General features: G+C 38.5%; 3 protein-coding genes across 3 annotated transcripts in view; 1 reads left to right on the forward strand and 2 right to left on the reverse strand.

Moving 5' to 3' along the window:
* LOC126557109 (F-box/LRR-repeat protein 7) overlaps window positions 1-27,721 on the reverse strand; it is a 440,460-nt gene that overhangs the window by 364,580 nt on the left and 48,159 nt on the right. The gene's annotated exons all lie outside the window — the stretch shown is intronic.
* The window catches only part of LOC126556930 (bumetanide-sensitive sodium-(potassium)-chloride cotransporter-like), a 146,775-nt gene that overhangs the window by 101,800 nt on the left and 17,254 nt on the right, over window positions 1-27,721 (reverse strand). The gene's annotated exons all lie outside the window — the stretch shown is intronic.
* Window positions 495-1,752, forward strand: LOC126558201 (trophoblast glycoprotein). Its single transcript, XM_050214169.1, has one exon. It carries the CDS (start codon window positions 495-497, stop codon window positions 1,701-1,703), a length of 1,209 nt encoding a protein of 402 aa, XP_050070126.1. The 3' UTR covers window positions 1,704-1,752.

The following is a 27,721-nucleotide window of genomic DNA, read 5'->3' on the forward strand; positions in this document are numbered from 1 at the left end:
AGGCAACTTGATTTTCACAGGGAAGGGAATGAACGGAACTGTAATGATAATTTGAAAATTTTCACTAGAATTGCAGCCAAGACTGATCGGCAGTTTATAAAAGCCTGAAGCAGGAATCAAATTTGACCCAGGTGAAAATGACGGCTTTAAGGAGCCCAAGACCAAAAAAACCCGTTCAAGGTCCTTAACGACCCGTTGAGGTCGTTAAGCCAACAAGAAGAAGATGTTGTTCCCTCTGTCCTAACGCGAAATGAATGCCTTGAGGTCAACTCTTCCCAAAAGATTGACTTATTTAGTAGTTTGATGAAGGGTTTTTATTTCCCCTGAAAGTTTGCAATTCGCCTTATATAATTCCAGAACAGTAGATTTTATATATTTTGTAGAATTATTTTTACATATACGAATCAAAATCTATACATTTATCTTTATTGATACGAGAACTACACTTAAGCATGAGCTAACACTAATGCTGTACCATTTGTATTTCATTGTAGATGGCAGAACTTCGAAGGATACGAACGCTGCTAGTTCCCTTGCTGATTGCCCTGCTTACAACGCTCACCGTGGCGGACGACTGTGGACATGATTTCCGGGGCAAATGTAGCTGTGGCTTTCAGATGTACAACTACCGCACCCAGTACGTCGTAAACTGTACCAACACCGGCTTCCGGGATACGCTCATGCTCGAGCGGCTTCCGCTCCAAACAGAGGTCGTCATCTTCAACGGAAACTTTGTCGAAGAGCTACCGTGGAACGTGTTCGGTGCGCTAAACGATCTAGCCAACCTAACAATCGTTGACATGAGCAACAACCACATTCGGGAAATCCGTGGCAAATCGTACCACCACGTACCGAATGTGCGACGGCTGATACTGAACCACAACAATCTAAGCATCTCGCGGTACGACGACGAAGAGTTTAACCACCATCATCCGCGCGTGTTTTCGAACTTTATCAACCTGCAGGAGCTGCACCTGACGAATGCGTTTGCGGATAACACATCGGCTGAGCTGTCGGCCGATCTGCACGACATCTTCGTGAACAGCAATCTTACCAAGCTGGTCAAGCTGCATCTGGAACAGAACGAGATTATACAGTTCAATGATAAGCGGGTGTTTTGTGATCTGCCCTCGCTGCTCGATCTACACCTCGGCGATAATCTACTTACCGAGCTTAACTTCAATCTCAGCTGTATGCCCCGGTTACGCTTTCTCGATCTCGAGCGCAATCGGTTCGAAACGGTACGGGCGCGGGATTTAAGCCTGCTGGATGCGGTTCAAGCACAGCCGGGTCGTACCACACCGCTCACAGTCGACTTTACGTACAATCCGTTCGTGTGCGATTGCGGGCTTTATCCACTGTACGATTGGCTCGATCGGACGAACGTTACCGTGCGCAATCGAGATAGGTTGGTGTGCTTGCGAAATCGGCAAGTTCGCGAACCGATCCGTACGCTGAACGTTGGACGCTGCCGGAAGCAGGTGGCGTCCGCGGTTGGTGGGAACGGTGCAACCGGACACACCACTACGCTTGTCTTTGTGCTCGTATGCTTGAGCTGTGTACTGCTAGCGCTCGTCGGTGGACTGCTGTACGTTAGTAAGGATAAACTGCGTGGCGTACTGACACCGGTGGTCGATTCCGTGTCGAAGAAGGTGCACTACACGACGATTAAGGACGAAGAAGCACCGGAACAGTATGTGTGATGCAGCGCACCGATTGACGTGCGGTGCAATACGGCGCTTATGGAGCATGTCTAGGGAGGAACTTTCGGGGGGAGGGAGCTGTGGAGCGTAAGAGTTAAGATTTCGTTGAACAGCGGAAGGTTCGGTGAGAAGGTCGGCCAGCCGTTATGATTCGTTATGTTTCTAGTTGAAGGGTGTTATGTTTCAACAGGGGAGTTAAATTGCTGCTAAGGAGAGAAATTTGTTAAAATTGAATAGCTTCATAAAGCAAACACAATGAGACACTAATTGTAAGGGTAGATCTTTTGGTGAAAAAAAATCTAACAAGCTGTTAGCATATCAACATTACGTTATAGGAATTGCATAGTTGTAGGCGATGCAGCATGAAGGATGCATACTCTTTAATTAATCGCTCCAATGCGTAAATCGAAACACCGTATCGGAAAGCTTTTATTTGTGTTTTTATACATATCATTCACAAACAAACACACAGACACGTAAATAATGTTTCACCTTTTATATTCTTAGATTGTAAATGAAGAGTTAGCAAAAAAGCTGAAACGCATTATTTGTTTGCTCTTGTTAAGACACTTCAAAAGCACTTTGCCAAGATAGCTACACGGAAATATACCAACCAATTGGAAGGTAAATGTACGAGTTTCGAGATGAGAAAAGGTAGAGGATTGATTTATAGTCCTGCAAGGAAAAGGGCCAACTAACAGTAACTGTGACTAATGTTCTGACTAAATTAACCAAAAAAACAAAGCAAGAGGAAGCCAATATTAATGCATTTAAAGATAAGAGGAACAGATCGAAATTGCGATTGCCCTGTGATTAGTTGTAGTTAAATGGTAAACGTTGAAATGCAATAGGAAAACGTTAGATCTGTTTTGTTTATCAATCATTTTCATTGAATGGGACGAACTAACTACAACAAAATATTTCATACAATGCGAAACGTTGGCAACAGGAAGCCCTAAACCATCTGATTATCACCTTTCTTCAACTCCATTTCTGAAAATCTCCGTTCGTTACGTAGAAAGGAGTATCGAAAGTACGTAGCAAATGGCACAGGACTCGAATCGATTAAACAAAAATATCAATCTAATTTGCACTGTAGATAGTGAAGAATGGATTAATTCTTCTATGTACTTGTAAGGATGTGTTAAATCGGAAATGCCATTGGAATGGAGATGAATGTGTCTAAATAGTTCGTACTTATCCTACGGTGATTCGGATGTAATGAACACGATTGATCACCGGCTAATAGTATGGTAGATATAAAGAAGACTTTTAAATAAAGACAACATTAACACAAACCATTTTGTTGGTTTCGCACAATTCTTGCGTAACATTTTATTCTATTGTTTTGTTTAACTTAAAAACATCAAATATTTTTATTGATTCTGTTATAAAAAGTTGAAAAACGTTTTAGACTAAAGTAAGTATGTAAGATATAGTACGATTATTTTTTATTAACTGCTATGTGCGGTATAAGCGGTACGAATGGTACCCGTAGAGTTCTGTTTAGTCTGCGCGACGTGACCATGCAACGCTTGCACTTTCCGATTGGTCGATCGATGAAAGAGTTAAATGAAAATTAATAAAGACAGTCGGTTACTCGCCACAGACAAGAGCACACATAATTTCAACCCAAAAACAAAATCTACACATGGCGACCGTGACTGGTTTAGAATGCACATAAATGCTTTTGATAATAATAATATGTTTAAAAAAATGTATAAAATTATACGTTTATCGTTATTTCATATTCACAATGACATTTCTAATAATTTTATCAGTTATATAATCAATTTTGAATCCCTATGTAGCTTACGTTAAAAGTATTATAGGCTTATTTGATAGTGTGTTTCGTTTTTACAGGATGTTTTCCTTACATTCTAGACTAACTGCTGACAGTCCTTTATGTACTGCTTAAGGTGCTCATGCCTTTATGGAAGATGATCCAAAACATTCCGTTTTAGAAATTAGGCGAGGGTTTATGGTCGTAAAGAACGGTGGAAGTTATTTACAAATTTTGATTTTTGTTCACCATCAACTAAAGAATAAATGGTTCTTATCTATCATTAACAACATATTTAATCTTTTACGAAACTCTTCTGGGAACAATGTTAATTATATGTACACAACTTAAAAAAAAACACTTGATAACAAATGTTAACGTTTTCTGCTTAGCAACGAACTCTATTTTCGATTGGCAACGATCAATTGTTGTGATGAGAGCTGGGTAATGATAGTTTCTATGGAAAACGAAGTGCATAGGTACAATCTAGCAGGAGGGATGTGAATAACGAGGATAAAACGGCTGGATTCGAAGGAAATCAATCCATATATCCGACACCTGACCACATAAGAATGTAGTGTAGAGGCTTGGTCGGCTAAGATTTTCTTGGCGAAAATCCATTTACTAGGATTTGCACCTCTGCACCAGTTCGAGACGATCAGGGAGGATCTTGGTCGAGGGGGATCAGGTCACGAAATGGTCTTCAAGCATCAATTTGACCGAAGAGACAAACAGTACCTTGAGACAAGAGGCACCGTGAAAGTCCTGGACAACACGGTTAACCACACCAAGGGTCTTCCGAGCCCTAGAGAGTATAGAATCGATATGATGTGAAAAGGTGAGGCCAGAATAAAGCGCAATACGCATAGGTCCTTAACAACAAAAACACAGTTAACTTGAACATTAAGGGACAGGTATGTAAAATAGATAGAGAAAGGGTAAACAAGATAACTTTAAACTTATCGGGACATATGGTGAGAAAGTTACTATTACACCAGGAATAAAATAAGATCTAAGATCTAGTGTTCACAGAGACAGTCAGTCGGGTAGGAAAAAGGATAGAACATTTTAAGATCATCGGTATAACGCAGGAAATGATCAGTAGGCAAAACGGTATAAACATCCTTGGTAAACAGAACAAATGGCAGGGAACGAAGGATACATCCTTGAGGCGTATCTCGTATGAAAGAAAGAGAAAAGTGTAGAGAAAGAAATCTTAAACTTAACACATTAACTACGGTTAACAACGGTATCATTGTAATTCAGAGATCAAATCCAGGAAAGCAGGGGAGCTTGGACACATGAGATTTGTAGAATTCGATCTTTTTGGTATGAAACCATGTTGCTAAGGTATAATAGCTGAACGTGTAAGCTTATGGAGAAAGGATTTGACGATCGACTCAAACAGCTTGTCGATTGCCCATAAGATTGCAAGCAGTGGTAGTTAGAGACGTACGAAGGATACCCTTTTTTATGTTTGGGAACAAGCCAGTCGTATAAGAGGTGCCAGACAACGACAAACAGAATCATTTTCTTGGCAATCGGACAAAAACTACACTTTTAAAAAATAAAGCAGGGATTCCATGGGGCTTGAAGGAAAAATTAGCTAGTTCAAGTCCGTTTGGACAGGTTCATCATCGATGAAACCCAGAGCAGCAACTGACAGAGCTGACTGATCCATGGGGCGAGGCGATCGCGAGGTGAATCAGGTTGGTCATTTGGAAGTACAAGAGAGTTGCTGAAACAAAGCTCGGCAAATCATCAACTATCAGCATTTACATGCGGATCCACAAAAGTATTGCCGAGATTGCTGGCCAAAAGCAAACGAGAACGAAGGGTAAATGTGTAGAGCAGTAGTTTAGTTTCATCAAACAATTAAAACAAAACTGAAAATTACTGCAAAAGATTGCGTTTAATTCATCTTATTTTTTCAACACCACAATCGACACTACCCACACAAAGTGTTGTTTCCAAACTGCATGACAATGTGGACATGGTTGGAAACAACAATGCTGTGTGATTGAGGCAAATATCAGTAGGAAAATAGCAGCAGCAGTACTTTGTTGCTCGAGCCAGATTAAAAATCCGTTAAGTAGCGTCATCTAGATGTCATAATTATAATGACGATACTTATATGATTAGTATTTCATACTTCTATAATCAATTATGAACACATACTACTTCAACTGATTCGAAAAAGCAACGTCCGCTCATTGGCTCTAAGCTGAACCACTGTGCAGTGTTTCCTCAATGAGTAGCAAACGTTGTAATTTTACCAAAACGGTAAACGCGAATATTGCACTACCGTGATTGAATAAATACAATCAACTTTTCTCTTCTTCTCCAATCTCATAATCAGCAATCAGAAAAAAAGGAAGAGAATCGTCCAGTTCATGTACAGTTTTCGGCTGCAATAGCCTTTACCATCACTATCATCATCGTAAGACACCTATGAAAGTGATAGGCTGTAGTAAAAAATGTTCAACGTTGTGCTCATGCAACGAAGATTACGACACAAAATATCTACGCATCAGATATTTAAGTGGTTGTTATTTGCAGTATTACCTTAAATTGAGAAACGATTTTTTTATTGTAGTACTCTTATAAGCTCATACAATTGGTCATAGAAGTCACAATCAGTTAGGGTAGATAGGAGAAGGCTCTGCTTGCTTGGGTCAACACAAAAAGGAAACAATGTTCTTCCAGACAAATTGTGGTTTAGGATATCTGCATTAAACCATAAGCTTTATTTACGACCATAAAAAATGTAATCGCGGCAATGAATGAAGCGTTGGAAAACTAATAGCATCAAAGACCTGTTACTTGTTGAATCATTATTGTAATGATAATTAATTATGATGATAAAAATGATAGAACAATAACGAAACTTAATGATGGATCGTACCCACGCCGTGTCTAGGTACGCCAGCACTTCAATGCCAGCAACACAATTAAAATAGTAATAAAGATAGAGAAATAATGTTTTTTTTTTAATACCATTCAAATCTTACTCAAGCGCAATTCCAACCGATAATGGCATGTGCTTTTCCTGCGTTTAGTGGAAAAGAATATCATTTTTATTGTGTACAAGCATCTGCATCACTTTAAAGAAGAAAAGGATAGATTTTAATCGACATCACGATTGTTTGAATATTTTTATTTATAAAGTCTGCCAAGCAGGTGGATAAATGGTAAACCTTTCTAGCTGGCAGTGTAACCTTCCAGCAAGCATAGCTTCTATTAAGTTGGGTTGGGGAAAAACAGTATGTGTTAGAACAACAAAAATGCTTGATGCAATAACAAAGATTATAGATTATAGAGATTATAGGGCGAGATTCGTTCCGTTCTAGTTTCGAGCGATATTCAACAGATGTCAAGTGATTGTTACCTGTTGATAATAACCCTCATCAGCACCGAGGCAATCAGATCGCGATTTTGGTACCAAAAATTATCTCCACAGTCACGTAAATGTTAATTTTTGTTCTAGTTTATAGTTTTGGCTGTGTAATGCATTACTTAGGTATCGTGTGCAATTTGATTTACGCTAAAAGCTTGCATCGATTTCAACGATAGCACCAAAACAATAGCAATAATATCTGGGCCAACAAGAACGAAGATTTAGACAGATTTAGACCCTTTATTAACAGAAGTAGTTAAGCACAAATGCTGGTTTTTATGTCACTTACTTGAAGCTTCCACAGGTCATCCGAAAGACAAGAGAAACCGCTCTGTCTAAAAGCAGCTATGATTCTCCCGCCGAATGCCAACCATTCTTCGTCACTAGCTGTGGACATTGGTAGCGTTCCTGGCATAATAATGCAATACAATCCACTACCAGTAATGAAAACTTCACACACACACACATATCCCAACACGCATAGGTACGGAAGACAGGTCCTGCACATAAAAACCTAGCCGAGAGGCTTTGATACAATAACGTATACCGACTATATGTACAAATGTTGCTACTGTAACAGAGCACTCCACGACTGGCTTGATATTTACACGCTGTGCCAAAACCTGCAAACTGTTCTGTACTGTTAAGATACTTGTATGTAAAAGTTTCATCATGTACAGCAGCTATTCATGCTGCACATGCTGCACGGTCGTCAAAGTTTTGCAGCCTAAGAGGTAACCGGATACGGATGCGATCAGCATTCGGTGAGAAAAATGGTTGGCATTTGGCCGGAAAATCATAGATGCTTTGCAACAAAGTGACTTCTCTTGTCTGTCGGATGATCTATGGAAGCTCAATGTATAGATAAAAGCAGAACCAACATATGTGCTTCTGGTAGTGGTAGCGAGCAAGGTAAGGCCAACACTTTTGCTGTGGCCAGCATAGATGCTGCTGTTGTTTTTTATAACTTTCGAAGAAATCAATTTAACGCATGTAGTATGCACAAAATTAAACGTCAGTAAAAGCCACAAAGATTAGACAGTCAAGAAAACCCACATAATAATTAAACCTGTTAATATTTGGACTACTGCCAAGAAAATCTTTGATAGGAAAATCGCGATCGGTTTGCTTCGTTGCTGATGAAGACCATTATCAACAGGTAACGCACACGTGAGGTTCTGTTAACGAGGCACCATCATTTACCCGAGCAAATAATGCAAAATGCATTTAAAATTTGATGGATTCTAGTATATAGGCACAGTAGAGTACTTCAATATGTTTTTTTGAAGATTTCATCAGTGCTGAACATGCTACCGATGACCATTGAGACCAAAAATAAAAATAAGTTGTGACAAATTGTATTGTCACTTGTTGACATTAGAAGTCAACACAAGCAAGCTTGAAGATAAACATGTTCCGTGTGCAAACCTGAAGGTTGATCTCTGAAGAGTCGGTTACCTTCCAAACAGCGACATCACAAAAGACGATGGGAAAGAAGATAAGGCCGCACTAATGATGTAAGGTAAGGTGTGAAAACACTTAAACGATTCATAAAACCGACAAACTATCAATTTAAAAACATAGAATGCAATTATCAATGTTCACATTACAAAAGTTTCGACCAAGTTGTGATGTGATCAGTAGGAATTAGCCACGATGACGAATCAATCATCTGTCGGGCGGATCGATTTAAAAGACCGAAAAACGGATTGGCGACCTGGTCATGACTAAGAAGAAGAAAAAAAGGAAAGCCATGAAAAAACACTTCATAGTTCACATAATGTACAAGAGCTTGCTTCCGTTGGGCTATTCTAAAACAGAAACAATTTCAATTTCGCAAAAATCGGTTCAAACATAACACAAAATACAAGTGAGAAATGAAATTACTTGAAAGAGCTACAGTTATAGCTCCAGTGAATAAACAAGGAGCAAAAATCAGACAAAAAGAGTGAAAATGCAACAGATCTCAGTCGATCATACTCCTCTATGACAGATTCTACTTCCTAGCAAAAAAGATATCAAAATCAATCTCTAAAAAAGTTTAGATAAGTTATACCATGAAGACTATGAGGATGTGAAGCCATGTTTTGCCAGCTGACCATGTTGATTTGCTTAGAGAATAATTATTTCCAATCGTTAGTTCAATCATGTTTTTTGCAGTTCAAATAAGATAATTTAAGTGGTTATATAATGTCACAGTGTCTTTTTTTAAATTTTATAATGGATTTGGCTAATAGTATTGCTAATAGAACGTAGAGCAAAACAACTTTTTCTGTTTTTTAGGAGAAATATTCCGATTATTCAAAAGCATCCGAGTCATACAGTGGTATGAGTGGAAATAAGGATAAAAGAAATTCCATGAGGACCTTGTGTAGCGAAAAATAAGCGCTAGCAGAATCTTTAATTAAGCCTCGAATGAAGCATCTTCAAAAAGACAAATTAATAAGTGTGGTCAATTACAACTGTATTAGCAGCAGCGCATGTTTTAGTAACAAATCTCACAAACAGTAAATATCTCACAAACATAGAGATGTATTTAAGTTTGCTTTAATACATTCACCAGAAGCTCCTCGGAATAATAGAAACGTGGTTCTTACGAAAAGGGATTAAGTTAAAATAGGTAAAGACATAAGATCTGCGTGATAAAGCAGCAAGGATAGCAGAAGTAAATAAAATGCATCGTAGGACTTAGGAAATAAAAATAAATGTAATGGATTTGTTCATCCAACTATCACAGCTCAGCGCACAACTATCAACCAACAAAAGTGTTCCCTATAGAGTTCGTCGGTTATCGTCTCCTGAAGGATAATTATCGCCAATTGATATACATCCTTTTGAGGCCTATGGACCTCCTATATTCGCTTTGCTTAATTTTAATTCTAGCGCATGTCGACTTAAGCAATAACGTGTATTAATTTTGAAGCCACAAAAATTACGTAAATCTAGAGACATGTTACGTATTTTGTATACATAATTTGTTTTGTATTCTGCAACCATGGTTTCATAGAACTTCAGTAATAGAATATCTTTGTGTTGATATATCTCGTCACTTTGATACCATTATAAGACAAAGATGAGATTGGAGGTATTTGCCGGTTAAGAAAGAAGTGTCCTGGAGTTAAGTTGGCTATGATTCTATTACCGAATCACCGAAAGTTGAGCAGTACGTTCAATCATATTCAATCTGTACAATGAAGTTTCATATGTGTTAGGAAACACGAAGCTGTTTGTTCACGGATTTTACTCCCTAACGCTAAATTACATTTGGAATATGCGTACGTACCCTCGAAGTGACAGCATCGAAGTATCATGCGTTGGTTTTGGTAGATTGAAGACTGTGTAGCTTTTATGCTGTTGATCGTTTGAGTTTGATTGGAGAATGAGTTGATTGCCTTCAGTAGATCAACCGACTATTAGTAGAAAATTCATATGTACAGTTGTTTGTTCACCACTTGAAGTCCTAAATTGAGAAATGAATAATTGAAAGCAAACACAAGAGTTAGAGGCAAAGCAAAATAATTCACATTAAGGTAGAATATGGACGAGCTCTGACTTACCACCTTGCACAAGAGTTGCTTCTTAAACCTTTTGCACTCAAGTATTGCGGCAAGAATGTAGATGTGATGATACTTAGTTCCAATCCTTAGCATACGTAATAAATACAGAATATATCATTTACGTTCTACAATACCCATGGCATCATGGGTTCTTACTCATGTTTGATTGACAATCAAATTTACAAAATTCACAACGCAATCGGTGAGTGCTACGGAGATCAGATGAGAAGTTGGCAAGTGTTTACAAACTTTATATTGTAATAATACATCTGGAAGGAATAAAAACGACTCATTGAAGACTGAAGCGAAAGCTGAAAGAGAAAACTCATAATCTTACCAACAAGCTTCTCTCGTTTTCCAAGCTGTCCGAGGCTACTCAATATGTACAAATGGATGTGCGTTGATCTGTAACAATCCACAATAAGAACACATGAAATGTCATAATCAGTTGTAACCATAAAAGCTTGTAACGATTGGCACACTTACCTTTGTAAAGTATGATAATTAAAGGGATTCAATAGATGTTTTCCAACGACTGTTGTGCTTTTCCAATTGCAGTGAGATCGGGTGACGAGCCTCACCACGTTGGTCGTCAGGAACGATAGGTAGTGTTGGAAGTGGGAATAGAGGGCCACCAAAAACCCCTCTATTCGCACCTACAACACTACCCCTCCCTCCAGCTTGGCCATGCGTTACCATCTTCCACTTCGTCAGAGAGGTTGGGCCCTTACAACAAAGTCCTTCTACTTCTTGGTAACGCATGTGACCGCTCTGCACGACGTGGACGTGCCGGAATGGGAGTTGGGTAGGAGAGCCTATGTTAGCCTTCTAGGAGGCGTCGGATCCTACCCCGTTAGCAGAGCATGGGTTGGTTTACAACCCGGCGTCCCCCGATCGCACCTGAAACGAAGAAAAGACAACAAATTGTAAGTACAATGTAAGATGATGAGACTTTTCTTTAGAATGGTAGAGTATGATCGTGAAAAAGGTATGGACACTGATAGGCATGCTGTGGAAAAGTGGTTATTTATGTTTTATACACTCGTACTGTTGTTCGTCCTAAGGGTGGATTAGTGAAAAGCATAATAAAATGTGTGGACCGTAACCCAGTTCCGAAGCAAACCCGTTGAAAACCTCAAGCGGTATGGAAGCCGAATATACCGAAACCGCATAAAATCCTAATAAAATGTTGTGATGAATTACAATTAATGGCAATTTGAACATCAAAACTGTGTGAGTCGAAAATGAACATCAGGATCTAGTCAGTACAGCATGAGCTTCATTCTTTGAACAACGATTATTTTCAATGTGAATAAGATGCAATTTAGACACGATAAACCAATTATTATTCATTTTTATTTGAACGCACGCACTGTTGTTGCACAATGACTCACTTTACACGTTGAGTCACGGCTTAAGAATTTGGCAAGTGTTTCCTGTTCGTTCATTCGTCCAAAACTAAAATTGTTGAAATTAATCAAAATTCATCACTGCAAGGAAAATTCAAATATAAACAACAAAAAGCTGAAAAAGCAACTATAAAGCATCTAAAAAGACCCGCCTATTGCGAAGTTTCTTTTACTAATTTACAAAGCAATACACCTTTCACTTCGGTTAGGAGACATTTCCTTCTCCTAACCGTAAAAGGGCACCTTATACCGGGTGTGCTCGGTTAAAAGGGAGATATTCAATAGAAAATTGATTAATTGGATTTAAAATTTACTGCTGCTTGACCGAGCACGGCTGATGGCACTAAAAGTTTCCATTGAAATGAAAGTGCCGGTAAATAGAAATTTTTACCTTGCAATCTCATCTCATAGTTAAACTCTTAGCACATAACTATTCTTTTTGTACTGAAGAAATTACCATTTCCAGAATGTTTACTGTAAGCTCAAACAAAGTAACACAAATCCAAAAACTGAAGAGATAAAAAATGCAATTTACTTGAGTTTTTGATTTTGTGTTACTCAGCAAGCTTTTGGAAAGAACTCCTGAAGCACACACGTTTCCTGTATCACTGAATGTAAATGAAAATAAATGCGATGAACAAAATATACCCACGAACGACACGATATTTTTCTCCTGAAAATATAGTTATAAGTAAAACAGAAATTTATTTTACTAAGCAGAGGCGGATTTAGCCTTTCTGACGCCTTAAGGCGGAAAGTGGTGTTGGGGTCTTTTCATGGAGGGCCCTGTAATTCAACATTCAGCATATCTCTATCGTCTCGAGACTCGGGTTCCCTCGGGGTCCCGCAATCGGACCCCCATCCATCAGAGCCGCCAGTATGATCAACAACCAATTCGTTTAGGGCTTTAGCTCGGGGCCTTTTATAGGAAGAAAGTTGTTTATTTTTGTGGTTATACCTTAATGATATTTTTTTTTGTAAATGCGCCAACTTAGGCGCTACTAAGATAAATTGATGTATTGAAAAAACCCTTGGTAGTGGTTATTAAGGCAATTTTGTCAATAGGGTATTTTATTTGCTCTCCCAAAAAAAAGGGAATTTCCATGGACCATCGATAAAATGTTTTGAATTTCTTTAAGTAATTCCTGTAAATTTTACACATAAAATTACAAATACAATTTTGTCACAATCAGATACGTCGTAGCCCGTGAGAGAAGTACATGTTTAAATAAAATAGTTTATCTCTAGAAATATGATGATTAAAACTATTTTAAACACACTGCTGTATGACACATTACAGTAGACAGTAATGTAGGTGTTGCTGGTACTGAAAGTTTTCAATAAAGTGCGATTGTTCTTGAAAATAGTAATGAAATAATAAGAGCAATCGCACTTTAATTGAAATCCTGCAGCACATAATTACCTACAAAATACTGTAGGGGATACACTTTCGTAAATTAATACAATCAAATACACATTTTTGGGTAAAACACTTGTAGAACTATCAGTAAAGTATAGATTATTATCACCAACACTCTATAAGAGTAGCTTAGAGGAAAAAGATTGCCCTCCATTCCGTCTAGATGCTAATAACGATGAATGTGAGATTATATTGTAGGAACACTTATAACACTTGTGATCGATGTCTATTACCTTTGCTTAACACTGTGCGGCAAATCTTAATAGGAGAGCTGCAAAGTAAAAAGCTCAAATCGTTGATAAAAAAAAACCAAACGATTTGATTCTTTGTACCTTGGAGCACTCCGTTAGGATCAAGGAAGCATTTTTATGATTGATGCTGACCAATATGCAACGGATGACAATAGCAATAATGAAGTCGGAATTTGGCATTGAAAATTTTCAGAGAGCAGTGATTGCTCGTAAAATGTGATATTGAAATTCACGAGCAAAACACACGCTCTCGAAAAACTTTAAGCATATAAGCATATTTATTGCACTGCAGAAGCCCTTTATGGCTGCATAATTGCAAACCACGCTTAATGTGGGACAGGCGATAAAACTCTAATACCGACAAAAATTCAAGGAGAGTAGTTATTGTATTTTATTGTTTTATCACTATTTTACCTGATTTTCCTATTATAGCACTATTTCCACTAACACAATTTTCACTTAGCCTCCTTACCTTAAGGCTTCACCACAACAAGTTACACACCACAATATACAACTATTTTTGCACTACATGTACACTACATAGAGCATTTTATTCACTTTGAATTTTCTGGAATGCAACTGAATGCCTACTGCAGGCTGCAGCTCCATTTATAGGACCACAGGATCGCTGACATGAAAAAAAATTCCCCCTCCCGTTCTAAACGCGCAAGGGAGAAGTGATCGACTTGGCCTATTTGAATCGTTTACGTGACACCACTACTACTACCGTGCGACAAACAAGGCACGCAAAGGTATTGATGAAGGCTTGGATTTTTCTTTGTTCTGGATGATCTTACATTTCCAAACATTTTTCGGGAACTTTTGCTTCAGCATTTGTGGAATATTCTCCCAGATATGCATCATAAGACAACAAGTTTCATAATTAAACAAAAAATCACAGTTAATATTTTCTACACTATTTTAGAAGAAAATGTGAAACAAGTGTTTTTTTTTCCTAAGCAAAGATGTATGTGTGTGAAAGCCGAGGGAGTAGAAAAAGTTCATCATGGCTGAATATCCATCACACGCATACTTATGCAGACGTTCTCGAACAACTCAAGTCAAATGAACTGCCTCTCTCTTTTCGTATTCAAGAGGGGCGATGTTTAGAGTCGAAAAGGGGAAAAATTTAAGCTGGTGCGAGTGGAAAACATCGCGTTCATCCAGCGCTTAGTTTAGCGGGGGTTGAACAACTACCAGATTTGTTATAGGAAATAAACTAACCTCCACATTCCTTTCCTATACCACATTCCTCAATGATTTCACATCACTGGTTTTAGGATGACGAATACGATCTGTTTTTTCCTCTATTTGTTGGCCGGAAATGTGTGTTTGGCCTTTGTCACCCTTCATGTGTCGGAATGTCATATCCGAGAAATATCTAGATGACATCATACAGCGCATTATTTTGTTCTGGAACGAAAAATTTTCAATAGTTTTACACTTCACGTGTAGTTATTATTAATGGATGACCTGTGCTGTAGTAATCAAATTTCAATATAAACTCACATGAAAAAGTTAGTTGAACGATTACTCATTCATCGATCACCCATCAGTGCTACATGCACGGTTAAGAATAGCGAAATTATGTGCGCGATCTTCTCCCAATCTGGAAACCTTAAATCCGATACAAATGTTGGTATCGTTCGGGTTTGCGTTACAAAAGGAAAATTCTTTGGCATTAAGTGAAACAAGTTCCAAAGTCCCGGACTCAACCCCCCTTGCAGTTTGTATAGAATTTGGTAGTGCACCGAAAAGTACAGTATGGCGCAATTCGCTTGATTATCATCTTGCGTGATGATTTTATCGTAATGATTCACCAGCAAAATTTAGTCTATCTCAATTGCGTAGAACAACCGATCAGAGCAAAGAATTTTGAAATCCCCCTGATCCATCTAGCTCTACCCCATGTCACATTCAGTTTTGTCCCAGGGATTCTGCCAAACGTTTCGAAGGTTGTTTTAACTTCGGCGAGATTTGAGAGGGACGTTGTCACGACCGAGATGAAGTCAGCCTTTCAATCTGGTGAGGAGATATACGACAAGCAAGCTTGAAGATCACCCTACCTAACGGAACGTTGAATCAGAAAATTGTTGAGGAAAGGTTTTCATTCAAAAGAGGATCTTTAAATGTTCGCAATATTCGCATCAATCCTGGGCCTGGATGACCATAGAAAGCTTAGCATGCTAACAAACAATTCTTGTTAAAAAATTATATCTGAGTTAAATGCTCCAACAAATGACGGTTACATGTTGATTGAGGACCTGTTTGAGATGGTGTTTCATCGAACTGTGATCAAGCCGAATTAGAAAAATTAAATCTTGCACATTATTCCATTTCAAATAATGGCCCTCTATGTGTGCGTATTGTCTTTGCATTTTTCGATGGCCAGTTTGGCCTCTGCTTGGTTGCACCACCGAATTGTTGCGAAATACGCAGCACTGTCCGTTCGTTTGTCTTCGTTTTTCATCTGTCCTTCTGGTTCGAGGACAGGTTTCGCAGCAACGGATGTGGGAGCAGAAAAAGATTGAGGAACTTTGAACACAAATACAGCTAGCACTGAAGCGCACAACAGTTCCCTCTGCTGCGCTGATGACGCAGTTGGCAATGATGCTGGGCCGGGGCCGCATACTCCCGGGTAGGGTACCCAAGGGGAGTTACCGTCGGTGCCACCGTGGTCGCCTTCGGTGCCCTTACGCTTTGCTCTTATGAGGTTGGACAACATCTTCTGTTTTTTTTTCTTCTTTTTTACTGAGGCTGAGGTTCGTCTTTTGACGAGACGCTGTTAGCTGTTGTGGTAAAACGGAATTTGTGAAAACCCAGTAAAAACAAATGACGACTGCGTAAATCTAGAGAATTCTGTGTTCCGTTTTAAAATTTGGTGTGTGTTGAGTACATCATCGGACGCGGAAAGAGAGTATTTTTTTAAGGAATTATTTTTAAGATGGCAAAAGATTTAGAAGATCCCATGAAATTGTTATGCTACAGTCTAGTCAGATTCATTTTAGGATACAGTTTGGTCGTTTGGTGTCCATATGCCATGACATGGGTGAACAGAATAGAATTAATATTTCTAAATTTTCTAGATTGATGTAGGGAGATCGAACTGTTATACCGCTAGTTTGCCACATTATAATGAACGTCTGCTGATGTTAGGATCACAAACATTGGAAAAGCGTCGTCAATGTTAGGAAAAATGTTTGCACCATCTTGACTTGATTCTTGACTAGATCAAATTTCTCAATCCCTCGCTTGACTTGAACTTTTCAGAACTTTTCGGGACAGCATAAGAGAGGAATTGACTTAGAAAATATGCCTGTTAAGCCTGGTTGGCGGGCGGGTAAAATAATAAAATAATAACAATGTCCCTGACGAGATAGTACGGATTTGGTTGATCGAACATCATCGTGGCACTATCACGATCGAGTGTGTGATGTGTTGTATAATCCCAAGTATCATTAAAATGAAGTATCAACTTAAATATTTGTTGTATAACAAAGTCTTAGGAATTAATTCAATGATGAAATCATGAAAATCCAGAACAATTCCAAAAAGCTTTGAAAAATTCTGAAATCTTCGAAAGTAAATGCGCTTCGGCAGATAAATTTGAAAATACAGTAGAGATGAAGGATTCCATTATTGCTGACGAATTCAATTCTTTCTTTGTTCGAAGTGTGGAAGTAAAATTTATCAAACACCTGAACCTCCTGAGTTGAATCGATTTATGTCTCCAAAGGTTAAGTTTCGTTTTAGTAAAATTGCAATACAATCATTGAAGAAAACATGTTTTAGCTTAACCAAATCAGCGGGCCTAGGAAATTTATCAGCCCAAAACTATTCAAGATTCTGTTTATGTGATTGGAGAGGCTCTTATTTCAGTCAATCTATTGGTGGAGGGTATATTTCCAATGTCTATTCCAAAAGTAACTTCCAGAAAAGTTTTGAGATCGTGATCAACGAGCAATTGACACAATACCTTGACAGCCATAATTTACTCGCGGCTCGCGAGCAATTAGGGGTTGTTATAGGACTGAACAATCCTATGAAACAGCCTTAAACCTGGTGCAAGCTAAGTGAAAAGTATAGTTGGAACAAAAGCATTCAATTATCGAAGTTTTTTAGAATTGAAGAGAGCATTCGAAACGATGTATAGACCTTTACTGCTTAAGGTATTAACTCGTTTTGGAATCAAGCGAAATGAGTTGAATTGGTTCGTAAATTACGTATCAGGAAGAACCCACCAACATTATTTAGGAAAACTGTTTGAAATTGTATCGAAAACAACCTTGGTGTTCCACAGGGTAGTATTCTTGGGCCAATTTTGTTCATAACGCACATTTACGACAAGAAACTTATTCTTAAATCAAGTGAAATTAACTTGTTTGCAGATGATACAGTATTGTTCATCTCATACAATAACAACAAACAAGCAGAGTCTCTTTTAAATTTCGATTTGATTGCTCTAGATGGTTGGATGAAGTATTAGAACCTAGCATTGAATGTTAGCAAGACAAAAAAAACAAGACATTGGTAAGAAACCAGACCACATTAGAGTCACATTAGATGAACAAATGGAGATCACTGCTCACATAGTAGAATTCATAGCAAAAGTGGCAAAAAAGTGCGGAGTGATTAGCAGATTGCTCCATACTATTCCTGGGCAATCAGAGGCAGCTAGTGCGATTGCAACGCTTGCAAAATCGGGAAATGTTTGACATGTTACAAGCGATGTCTGTACCAGACGATGACATTTATATTCAAATTTCTTAATGGCTTATTATCTGTGTACCTGGAAGACCGAATAGTTCTTGGTTCCGACGTTCACAGCAACCGCACACGCAGTGTGAGTGTGCGTTGCGTTGTCATACATTACGTTCCAAAAACGTTCCTGTTTAACCAACAGTAGATCAAGCTTCTTGGAAGCCCTTGGTTCCCCACCACAGCGAAAAATACGAGGCCCCCTTTTATCAGGTAATTATTGCGATTCCCTTAATACCCTTAAACTAAGGTTACCAAAATTTGCCATAGGAATGAGGCAAAATGAAAAGCAAATTAACTTCTTAAAATCGAACAACCTCAAACCTCTAATTCAATGAAAATAATGTTTGTGAAATTAGCTGTTTTTTGTATCGCATGAATGTTCTTTTAATTACCACAGGAAAAACATTAAATTTGAAAAGCATAATTTTCCCTACCCAATCCAGCTATGCAAAGAGTGTGATTTGAAAGTGTCGGTTGCAGGCAAAAGCCATCATCTCAACACACTATTCATTTGCAGAGCATAAAAATCGATCTTCCCCCCAGAGACTGGTGGTCGAGCGAAGAAAATTGAAAGAAGTGATCGGGTGCACATTTTATGATCGGTTAAATGCCGGTACCTCAAGGTATCGTGGTTCTATCTACCGAGCATTTTTGCACACAGCTTCGCCGGATGATCGTGCTGGCAAAGTGTTATAAAGAAGTTTTTTTTTCAAACTATTTTGCCGTGTTCTTAGGTGAGGGCAAAGCTAAGGGCAAAGGCTTTCCTAAACGGTTCGCCTGTAAAATCCAATGATTAGTTTTCATTGCACGTGGTTGCGCATCTGTGTGGATAATCCATTTAGCCGGACCCTAAATATAGAAACGTTCTGGGACGGTCCGAGGTGTGATTGGCATTATCACTGTGGCACGTTGCAATCGGATCGGTAACTATTAGTAACAGTGGTCATAACCGGTACTTTTTATGATCGGTAATTGCAAGTAAAAACCATCCGAGGTACCCAAAGTACCAAAGAAGAAGAATAAGATGAAGAAGAGGACGCAGAAGTACTCTTGATACTTGTGCTTGGCACAGACAACTATATTTTTTGCCGCAAAGGCAAGGGAACGTTCCGGTTGAACGTGCTAGATCAAACGTACGGTGAAAACGGGCTACCAACTGATCCGTTGGTAGATGCATGGAACAACTTGAACCTTATGACACTGTGTTATCTCGTTACTGCGTGTCTTGTATGCCCTAGAGCTAGTACGATCAGGTAAAAACTCGGATGGTAAGAAACATGGAGAAGACATTTGCATCACTTGTACGCCCTAGAGCTACAGCGATCATGGGGGTCCGGGTTTTCTTCTCCACCTCCAGTTCTGTATCACTGACATTCCAGTACGTTCGGGAAAGCGATCCACACTCGCCCCTGCTGAAAGACTACAAGTATGAGCAAATGAGCCCGTAAGGGAGATGCTCCAGAACTGAAATTAAGCTTTGGAGGAATAGGTTTACATCACGCATTCAAGTGATGCACACTTTCATTCGGGCACTTTATATAAAAATCTCATTCATTTATCACCGATCTTCCACTCTAATTTAAAGTAAAATAAATCAATCACAGTAGCAATAAAGCTAGGTTGTTCTACACAAATAAAACAAATCGATAACATATATCATCAAACTTTCCAACCTAACGAGCGTCGAAATAGCGAATTAATTATAAGTGAGAATGTATCATTCACGATTAAATCTCGTTTTTGACGCCTTCACACTGTCGCTTATCGAACTTAAACAACAGCGCTTGCCTCTGAAGTTTCCGTTTAATCGCGCTTCGATGATGCGATGCCTCAACACCAAGGGTAAGCAAAACTTTTACGACCCTTCTCCTGTAGGGACAGAGCCAAAAAAATATGCAAAAATGCTTGAACTCTCGGTTGCACACACACACAAATCTTGATCCTCGCTCCAGACGGCGACAAGCTGGGCTTTGAGTCTCACTCTTTGGAGCCACCGAAGGTCATAAAGCAATAATACTGATTTCTCCTCATTTGCGTTTTCTTGCGACGCACTTTGCTTTGCTTGCTTTTGCGGTCAAGCATTTCGCCTACAAACGACACCATAATTGTTTGAAATAACGCAGTAAATCATTCAGAGGTTTTTTTAACGTTATTAATCGCAACAAAAAAAATGCGTTCTCGAATTTCTGAAGCAATTTTTTTGGAGATGAGACGTTTTTCGCATGGATCCTTGTATGGAAGATTTCTTTTTACGGAGTATAAGTTTAACTAAACTTAGTGGATTTAAAGCATGTAATTCAACTCGGTTTCTTTAATTAAAACAATACAATTTAATTGCTTAAGTCTACTTATCTAATATTTCCTAGCTAAACATGATTTCCTCAGTCTGTAGATCAGTTATTTCTTGCATTTCATTATTTTCTATAAGTTCGATGTAACTGATAGCCAGTTCGGATTGTTAACCGATTTGTACTGATTTTTTAATTTTAGTTCTCTGGTCTGGATTTTTTTCATGTACTAATAAATATTATAAGATTCGTTGTTTTGAAAAATTCCATTCAATCTTTGAATATGTGTTTTAAGTGATTGTTGGGGAAGGATGGAAGTTTATAAGTTTTTGGTTCATTGCTTTTGCTGTTGGGTTTTGTTTTATGTTCCCTGCTATTTATGCATTCATGATTTTAGGAATATTATTTTAGCTGAGAATTATTTTAGAATTTTTTGTTAATGGATATTACTGACCCTATAAACCCCAATTTAGATGTTTAATAAGATTTAGCTAAAATAGTTCTTTGATTGAGGTTGATTGAGGTTGATTGAGGTTGATTGAGGTTGACTGAGGTTTGTGGTATTTTACTAATTGTGCAAATGCTTGTGTTGTTACGTCCCAGTTCAGTTTTATTGTGAGCTTTAACGAGTAACGAGTTTAAGTGATACCTAAAATTTTTAATCAATGTTCAGTACTAATCCATGAAGCATTAATTTTGATGTGATTTGTAATGCATCCGATCTTTTGTTTCTTTATTGCTTAGTTTTGCTCCTTACACTGATTGAAATTCTATTAAAAATTGTTTGATTGCATCGATAGTTTTTAAGCTCGCAGCGATGATGGAATTGTCATCCGCATATGCATTTATAATCCCGTCTGCATCATTACATACTGCTTCTAGTTTTTCAAGAACCGGGCGTAAGTAAATTACAAATAAAAAGATTGCGGGAGGATCTCCTTGCCGCGCAGACTTTTTGATAAGCATAGGTTTTGTTAAACTGCCATTTATATACAGTTTTGAATAAGCGCATGTATAATTTTTTTTTTGTTGAATTATATTATCCTTGGGTTCACACCGATTGTTTGCATCGTTTTGTATAAGAAAGTATGTTAAACCAAAAGAAGGAAGATCAAAGGAAATCATTTTTCCTATATTCTTTTTTTGATTTTTCTCCATATTTTGTCTTTCATAGACAAAGCAGCTTGAAAGATGTTTTAATTCTTATTGCTAAATTTTTGAAATAATTTCAGTACATTGTGCTTATCTAAAATGTTGGCAATCTTCGATTTAACCATTCTGCTCATAAATTTTTAATCTGAGTTCATAAGTGTAACAGGAATGATTTTTTTTGTTTATTTGTGTTTATAATTTTTCTCAACTAGGACAATTATACCTTCAGTAAATTCTTTAGGAATATTGTTTATTGATGCTTAACTAATAATTATATTAAATTCCTTATGGATTATATCAAAGAAAGTTCCTTCCCTCCCAGGGTTACGGATTTTTTGGTGAATTTCGAAATGAGTGAAACATATCTTTCGTTGTTATTTCATTTGTTTGAGTTCGATTAAGTTCACAGTTTTCTGGAATTCTAGAAGAGCAAGTGAAATTAGAATCTTCCAGCTGTTCTTCTTTTGAGAAGAGCTGTTCAATAGGAGCTACTATGGAGTCATGAATCTCTTTCGAGTTTTCTGATAGGCTACCTTGACTATCTTCAATCTTATAAGGAAATCATCTTTTTTATGCGTTTGCTAAGGAGAACTGTTAATATGTTTTCCCCTGCAATATAACAACTACTTGGTTGTAAAAATTTTTTAGCCATTTTCTTTTAAAGTGTTAACGTTTGAGCTTTGGTCTATTTATGTTAACTCGTTCTTGTGGTGAATCCAAATATTTTATGTATAATGCATCCAGTTTGTTATCGAGTTGTTTACATTTTGTATTAAAATTGTTGTGAACTAAAGGCTATTTTCCGTAAGATTTTTAAAAATTGGATTTAACGATATTGCCCGGGGACTTGTGCGTATATAATTCATTTTTTGAAATTACGTGACTCGGAACTCCTGAACCAAACTGTGAAATGTCGATCAGCCGTGACCCTACAACGCAAGTGTTAGCGATAAACAATTACTCATCAAACTACAAACCAGTAACGTGACCGAAGCGAAAATGATTGTCGTCGAAGGGCAGAGCGAACGCATTCCAAGAAATGATTTGCTTCGCATTAGCAATGCGCCGGAAGTTGCGATCGTAAATTACCAACAGCGCATGTAGCTCGGGAAATATTTTAGACCTGAGCACAATGCGAACCATTGTTCCCAGCTGCAAGCCTGTTCAGCTTCAACTTCTTTTTCCAGATAGCGAATGAAATATACTTAAACAGATATTTTTTTTCTATCCATAAAGAAAATAAATGAAATTTGAAATAGGGTTCGGAGATTTCCGATTGTGTCATGAGTTAACATCTTTTAGTTTGGAATCTCTTCTTCTTCTTGTTCTTGTCTTAACGTTCTATTTGGTTACGCGGGCCATCGAATGGCTTACAAAACTTGTTGATACCGCGTAATTGGATAGTCAATCCTCACTACGGGGAAACGGTCCGGATGGAAGTTGAACCCTGATGTGAAGACCAGTGTGGTATCAACAGAGTGAGGAGTGGTTGAGAATCGAATAGCACATCCAGGAACACTTGTGAAAGACGACTCGACCTTGTTTCCTTTGCTACAGGAAATGTTGATGATGTGATGTTCTTCGATCGCACTGCGAGCCACACCATAAGAAAAGAATAAATAAAAGACATTCAGCGATATGCGAATAGAATAGAGAATCTGACGGAAAGTTTTATAGATGATATCATCTTGCAAACCAGGCCATTCCAACGAGATAAGCGAAAATAAAACTATTATCTTGATAATCGAGAGTTGACGATAAGTACGGCGCAAATCGTCATACTTAGAATAAATAAAAACATTTGAGAGTTGAAACTTAGGCATCACCTTGCTACGAGTACAACTGAAGCTTGTCTAATAAAAAATGTTTTCTTCGTTGATAAAATTTAACGTCATTTATCACATTGAAATGAAGCAGATGCAGGTTTGTGAAAGTTATTACTAGCAAACAGAGTCGGATCTTCCTATAAGTAGACTGAGCGGCACTCCGAAGCGTGTGGAGACTCCGAATCGCAGGTGGCTTGTTCAAATAATGTAGGTGTAATTGTCTTAGCATTTTGCACAATTAGAAATGCACAATTAACTATTTTAACACAAAACAAATAACTTCATGCATATCGAACCATAGCAAGCAGATAGATCAAACGACGAATGGTATACGGCACATTTTAAGCAGACTTAGCAATCGATCACACCGCGACCGATCAGCTCAATAATAGCGACACATTTCTTGCAAGTGCAGCAATCGATCGTATCGCGACACATTTTAGGCTTACGTAGACATCTTTGGACAAAATGCAATAACAAAAAGAACAACTACTAAGGAACACTTTTTGTTTGCAAAAAGCAAGCAAAACTATTGCAAGAATTGGGTATTAATAAAGCGGTTTAGGAAGCTGTCAAGAGAGCAGTCTAGAGAGAAGGTGCAACAACTTTCTAGAGGTTTGAGTGTACCCCTATCCAAGGAAAGGCCTCAAACCTTCAACATCCAATATCCAAAGCCACCTCGCCGATATGCTCCACCGATGAGCATTTGGAATCCCCCTACCAAAGGTAAGGCCTCGATGTATCCAACGTTCCATTTAGGAAGATTCTCATCTAGAATCCCTAACTTGCCTGGAAAGATAAGAAAGATATTGGTTCGCTCAGCTAGTAATCACGTTGTTCCGTTCTCGTCGCGATTTAAAGTTCTAGTTTTTCTTCTCCACCACAGTGCTCATGATGTACAAACTGCCGGTGGACTGCTGAGTCCCGTCGATACTATCGTCGGGGCTTCCGATGCCACGGTCGGTACCTTCGGTAACGCGGTTGAAGCCTTTGAAGAATTCCAATTTTGCGTACCGGTTTTACCCTCGGTACTTTACTATCCTCACTGTACTTCGTTTCCGTGATCACAAACGATCTTGCAGAAACAAGATATCGCTTTTTCTATTTCTGTTCCCGTGACGTATGGTGGATGCTCGTGGAATCACATTTTCGTTGCACTGTCCCCAATCAGAATTGACGGCGGATAGCATGATCCACCGATGGTGAGATCATGCTATCCGCCTCAAATCAACGAACCAAAAGACCACCTCTCCCCTCATTTCCCCTTTCTCCGGGTCGTCTGTACAGAAATTATTATCATCATTATTGGGGAATCATTATCTACCCTTCTAGCATCGATCTGTTAATTTCACGGCCACAACAAACCGTCGATTCTAATTCAAACTAATGAATTGTAATATAGTATTTGCTATGGATCGTAACGTCGATTAGCCATGGACAACTCGATCGTGTGACGGATGCATTTTCATGTGCGCCAAGCAACCAATTGTAGTTCATCAATCATCTAAATGCTAAATTTAATAAGTATGCATCTTGAATCGTGTGTGTAGTAACAGAAATTCCAAAACCAAAGACAACGTACAACCAAATTAGGACTAATAAAGGAAGAGCCATGTAGATGCAATCATCGTAAAACAGTACGGATGCTTATTAAACCTCTCCCAGCGAATGTCCCCGAACCGTTGCAATCGTGTAGAAAACAGTTTTACAAAGGTTAAAAGATGGTTGCCTGGCATTTGTGCAACATTCCCAGACAGCAATAAATTAAATCTTTCAAACATTTCTGTCACTACAGCCAAAACTTCCAGTCGTCTGCGATCTGCCAATGGAAATGGAACTGAGTACACAAACGGACACAGTTCAAAAAGTCGGAGCTAATTAAAGTTAAATGAAATTAGCCATAAACTTAATCTCGTAAATTTAGTTTTCACAGCCGCTGGCAATCCATAATTAAATGCATAATTTTCATTTCCAAGTGCGTAGCCATTTCTGACTACGCAGAAGCAGAAGCAAAACGGAACTGCGCATTGGATGTTTCAAAAAATATGAAATGTTAGCTTGTACCAGGTGAGGCTCCAGAGCAACGCCCAGCGGAACATAAAATCGATCTTTCCGACTGGGATTTGAGCTCTTCTCACGAAGATGGATGTAGAAAGAGATCGATATTATCGTTTTACGACCATCGCCCGAAAACACGACCCCGAACCAGCAGCACAAGCACCAAAGCTTAGCTCAAGTTGTGTCAATGCGTGGATCATTGATGTGCAGGTCCGATAGCCATGCATCCATCTTCCATGCACTCTTTCAGAAGAAGTGTCATAAAAGATTTGCTTTGTGGTAACCGCTGCATACATGCGCTCTGTATGCAAGCAATTAGCAGAATAAAATTAGCGAAAAAAAACACGACTGAAAGAAGCTTTATGCCGGTCGGATTTGACTGTCGAAACAGCGCAGAAAGGCGGCATAAATCAGATTCTCCAGAGCGAGGTTTTGCATCAATGATTTATAGCGGCTATTTCTTGATTTGAAATGAAGGTTTGGGACATCAAGCAACACTGGGCATCGGTTGACTTCAGTTAAATATGCTTACACATAAAAAGGCTTCAACTTTCAAACTCAAACTAATTATCATAATCTTCATTATGATCCAGCACCGGGCGGCCCGGTCTTCAACCGGCAGTACCGGGGTTCAAATCCCATCCGACCCGTCCCCCCAAAGTGAGGACTGTCCTGACCAGCTACGTGATGTCGGCAAGTCTAGTAAACCATGCGATGGCCTGCGTGACCTTAGAGCTAGTGAAGCCAAGAAGAAAAATATTTATTTATTATTTGTGATGTTGCCAAATCCGGTTCGATTTTAACTTCATTTTGGGGTTTGGTACATGAATGTCTTTTATCAAATGGAAGAATAGACCATTCATTGAAAAATGACTATCCCACTACTTGGTATTAGTAAGTCTAGTGAGCCATTGGATGGCCGGAGCCACCTTATAGGTACTAACAGACAATGAAGCTACATTTTGTACTTGATACTTGAATGTTTTGAATAAGGGATAGTGATAAACCAAAGCTCCAATGCTTCCAGGACTTTAGGAGATCGAAAGCATTATTAATAGGATGAACCATTCCAGCAATGCCTTTGGATTTGAGCTACGTTTGAGCGTATCATCTTGTATGAATACACAATAACACAAAACAATAAGAACAACCTCTTTTAACATTGATCTTCGTGCGAAGAGCACACGACGCGCCAGGATGGTAGGCCTTTGCTGAAATCTTCTCAGCTACCGAAGAATATATATCTATATTTTGAAACGCCGAGTGTTCAGACGGGCTCTGTAAGCTCTGTGCGTAGTTAAAATGACAATAATTTATGAGTAGCCCGAGGCACTGAAAAGCCAAAAACAAAAACTAATTATTTTGAGCTAATTATCTACGAATTTTTCCACTCAAAATCTTCGGGTTATTTTGTTGACCCATGTCGGGCCATGCTCATGAGCAAGCGTGAAGATTTTAACGACCAAAACAACAGGAAGCGTTTGTAAGAAAATATCGAGTAAGATGAAGAATTAAAACTTCTGCCGTATAAAAGTGCTTTCAACAGCTTTGGTTCATTTTGACAAAAACTGTCCGAAAGTGGAGATTTTTTTTTCATCCGCTAGCAAAATCCGAATTTGCACTTCAGGAGATGGCTGTCTTAGCCATAGCCGCGCTGGTCTTCACACACCAGGAACAGAGATAAAAGTCCATTCGGATCGCTCGTCCGTAGGAAGCACTGACTATTCAAATTACATGGTTTCAGCAAATCAGTCATCAACGAAGTCGGTTTTTGTAAACATCACATATGGTTTGATAATCTTATCCAGTTACAAGAACAGGTTATTGTATTAAGGTCGAGTGTCTCTGCGTTCGAAATTGCCTTTAAAATTTCCGAAGAGGTTCAATAGCTTTCTAAGTAGAGCATTTGACAATAAGCTACGTCGTACAAGGCGTGTTATTATAGAATGGTTTCTGGCAACAGAAATTTTCTTCATGGCTTTACGATCGAATAGGTCATACCAGCGCGCCATTGGCCTACGAAGCTTATTGAAACCACGTAGTTGGGTAGTCATTTCTTCTAGTTATTTATAATTGTTCGAATAGGATTTGGTTCCCGATCTTGCCGTGTTGCGTA

This window comes from Anopheles maculipalpis, chromosome 2RL (assembly GCF_943734695.1).
Source record: "Anopheles maculipalpis chromosome 2RL, idAnoMacuDA_375_x, whole genome shotgun sequence".
NCBI classification, from domain to species: Eukaryota; Metazoa; Arthropoda; class Insecta; order Diptera; family Culicidae; genus Anopheles; species Anopheles maculipalpis.

Coding starts and splice junctions, on each gene's coding strand:
- LOC126558201 (XM_050214169.1), top strand. CDS start 495: ATGGCAGAACTTCGAAGGATACGAACGCTGCTAGTTCCCTTGCTGATT.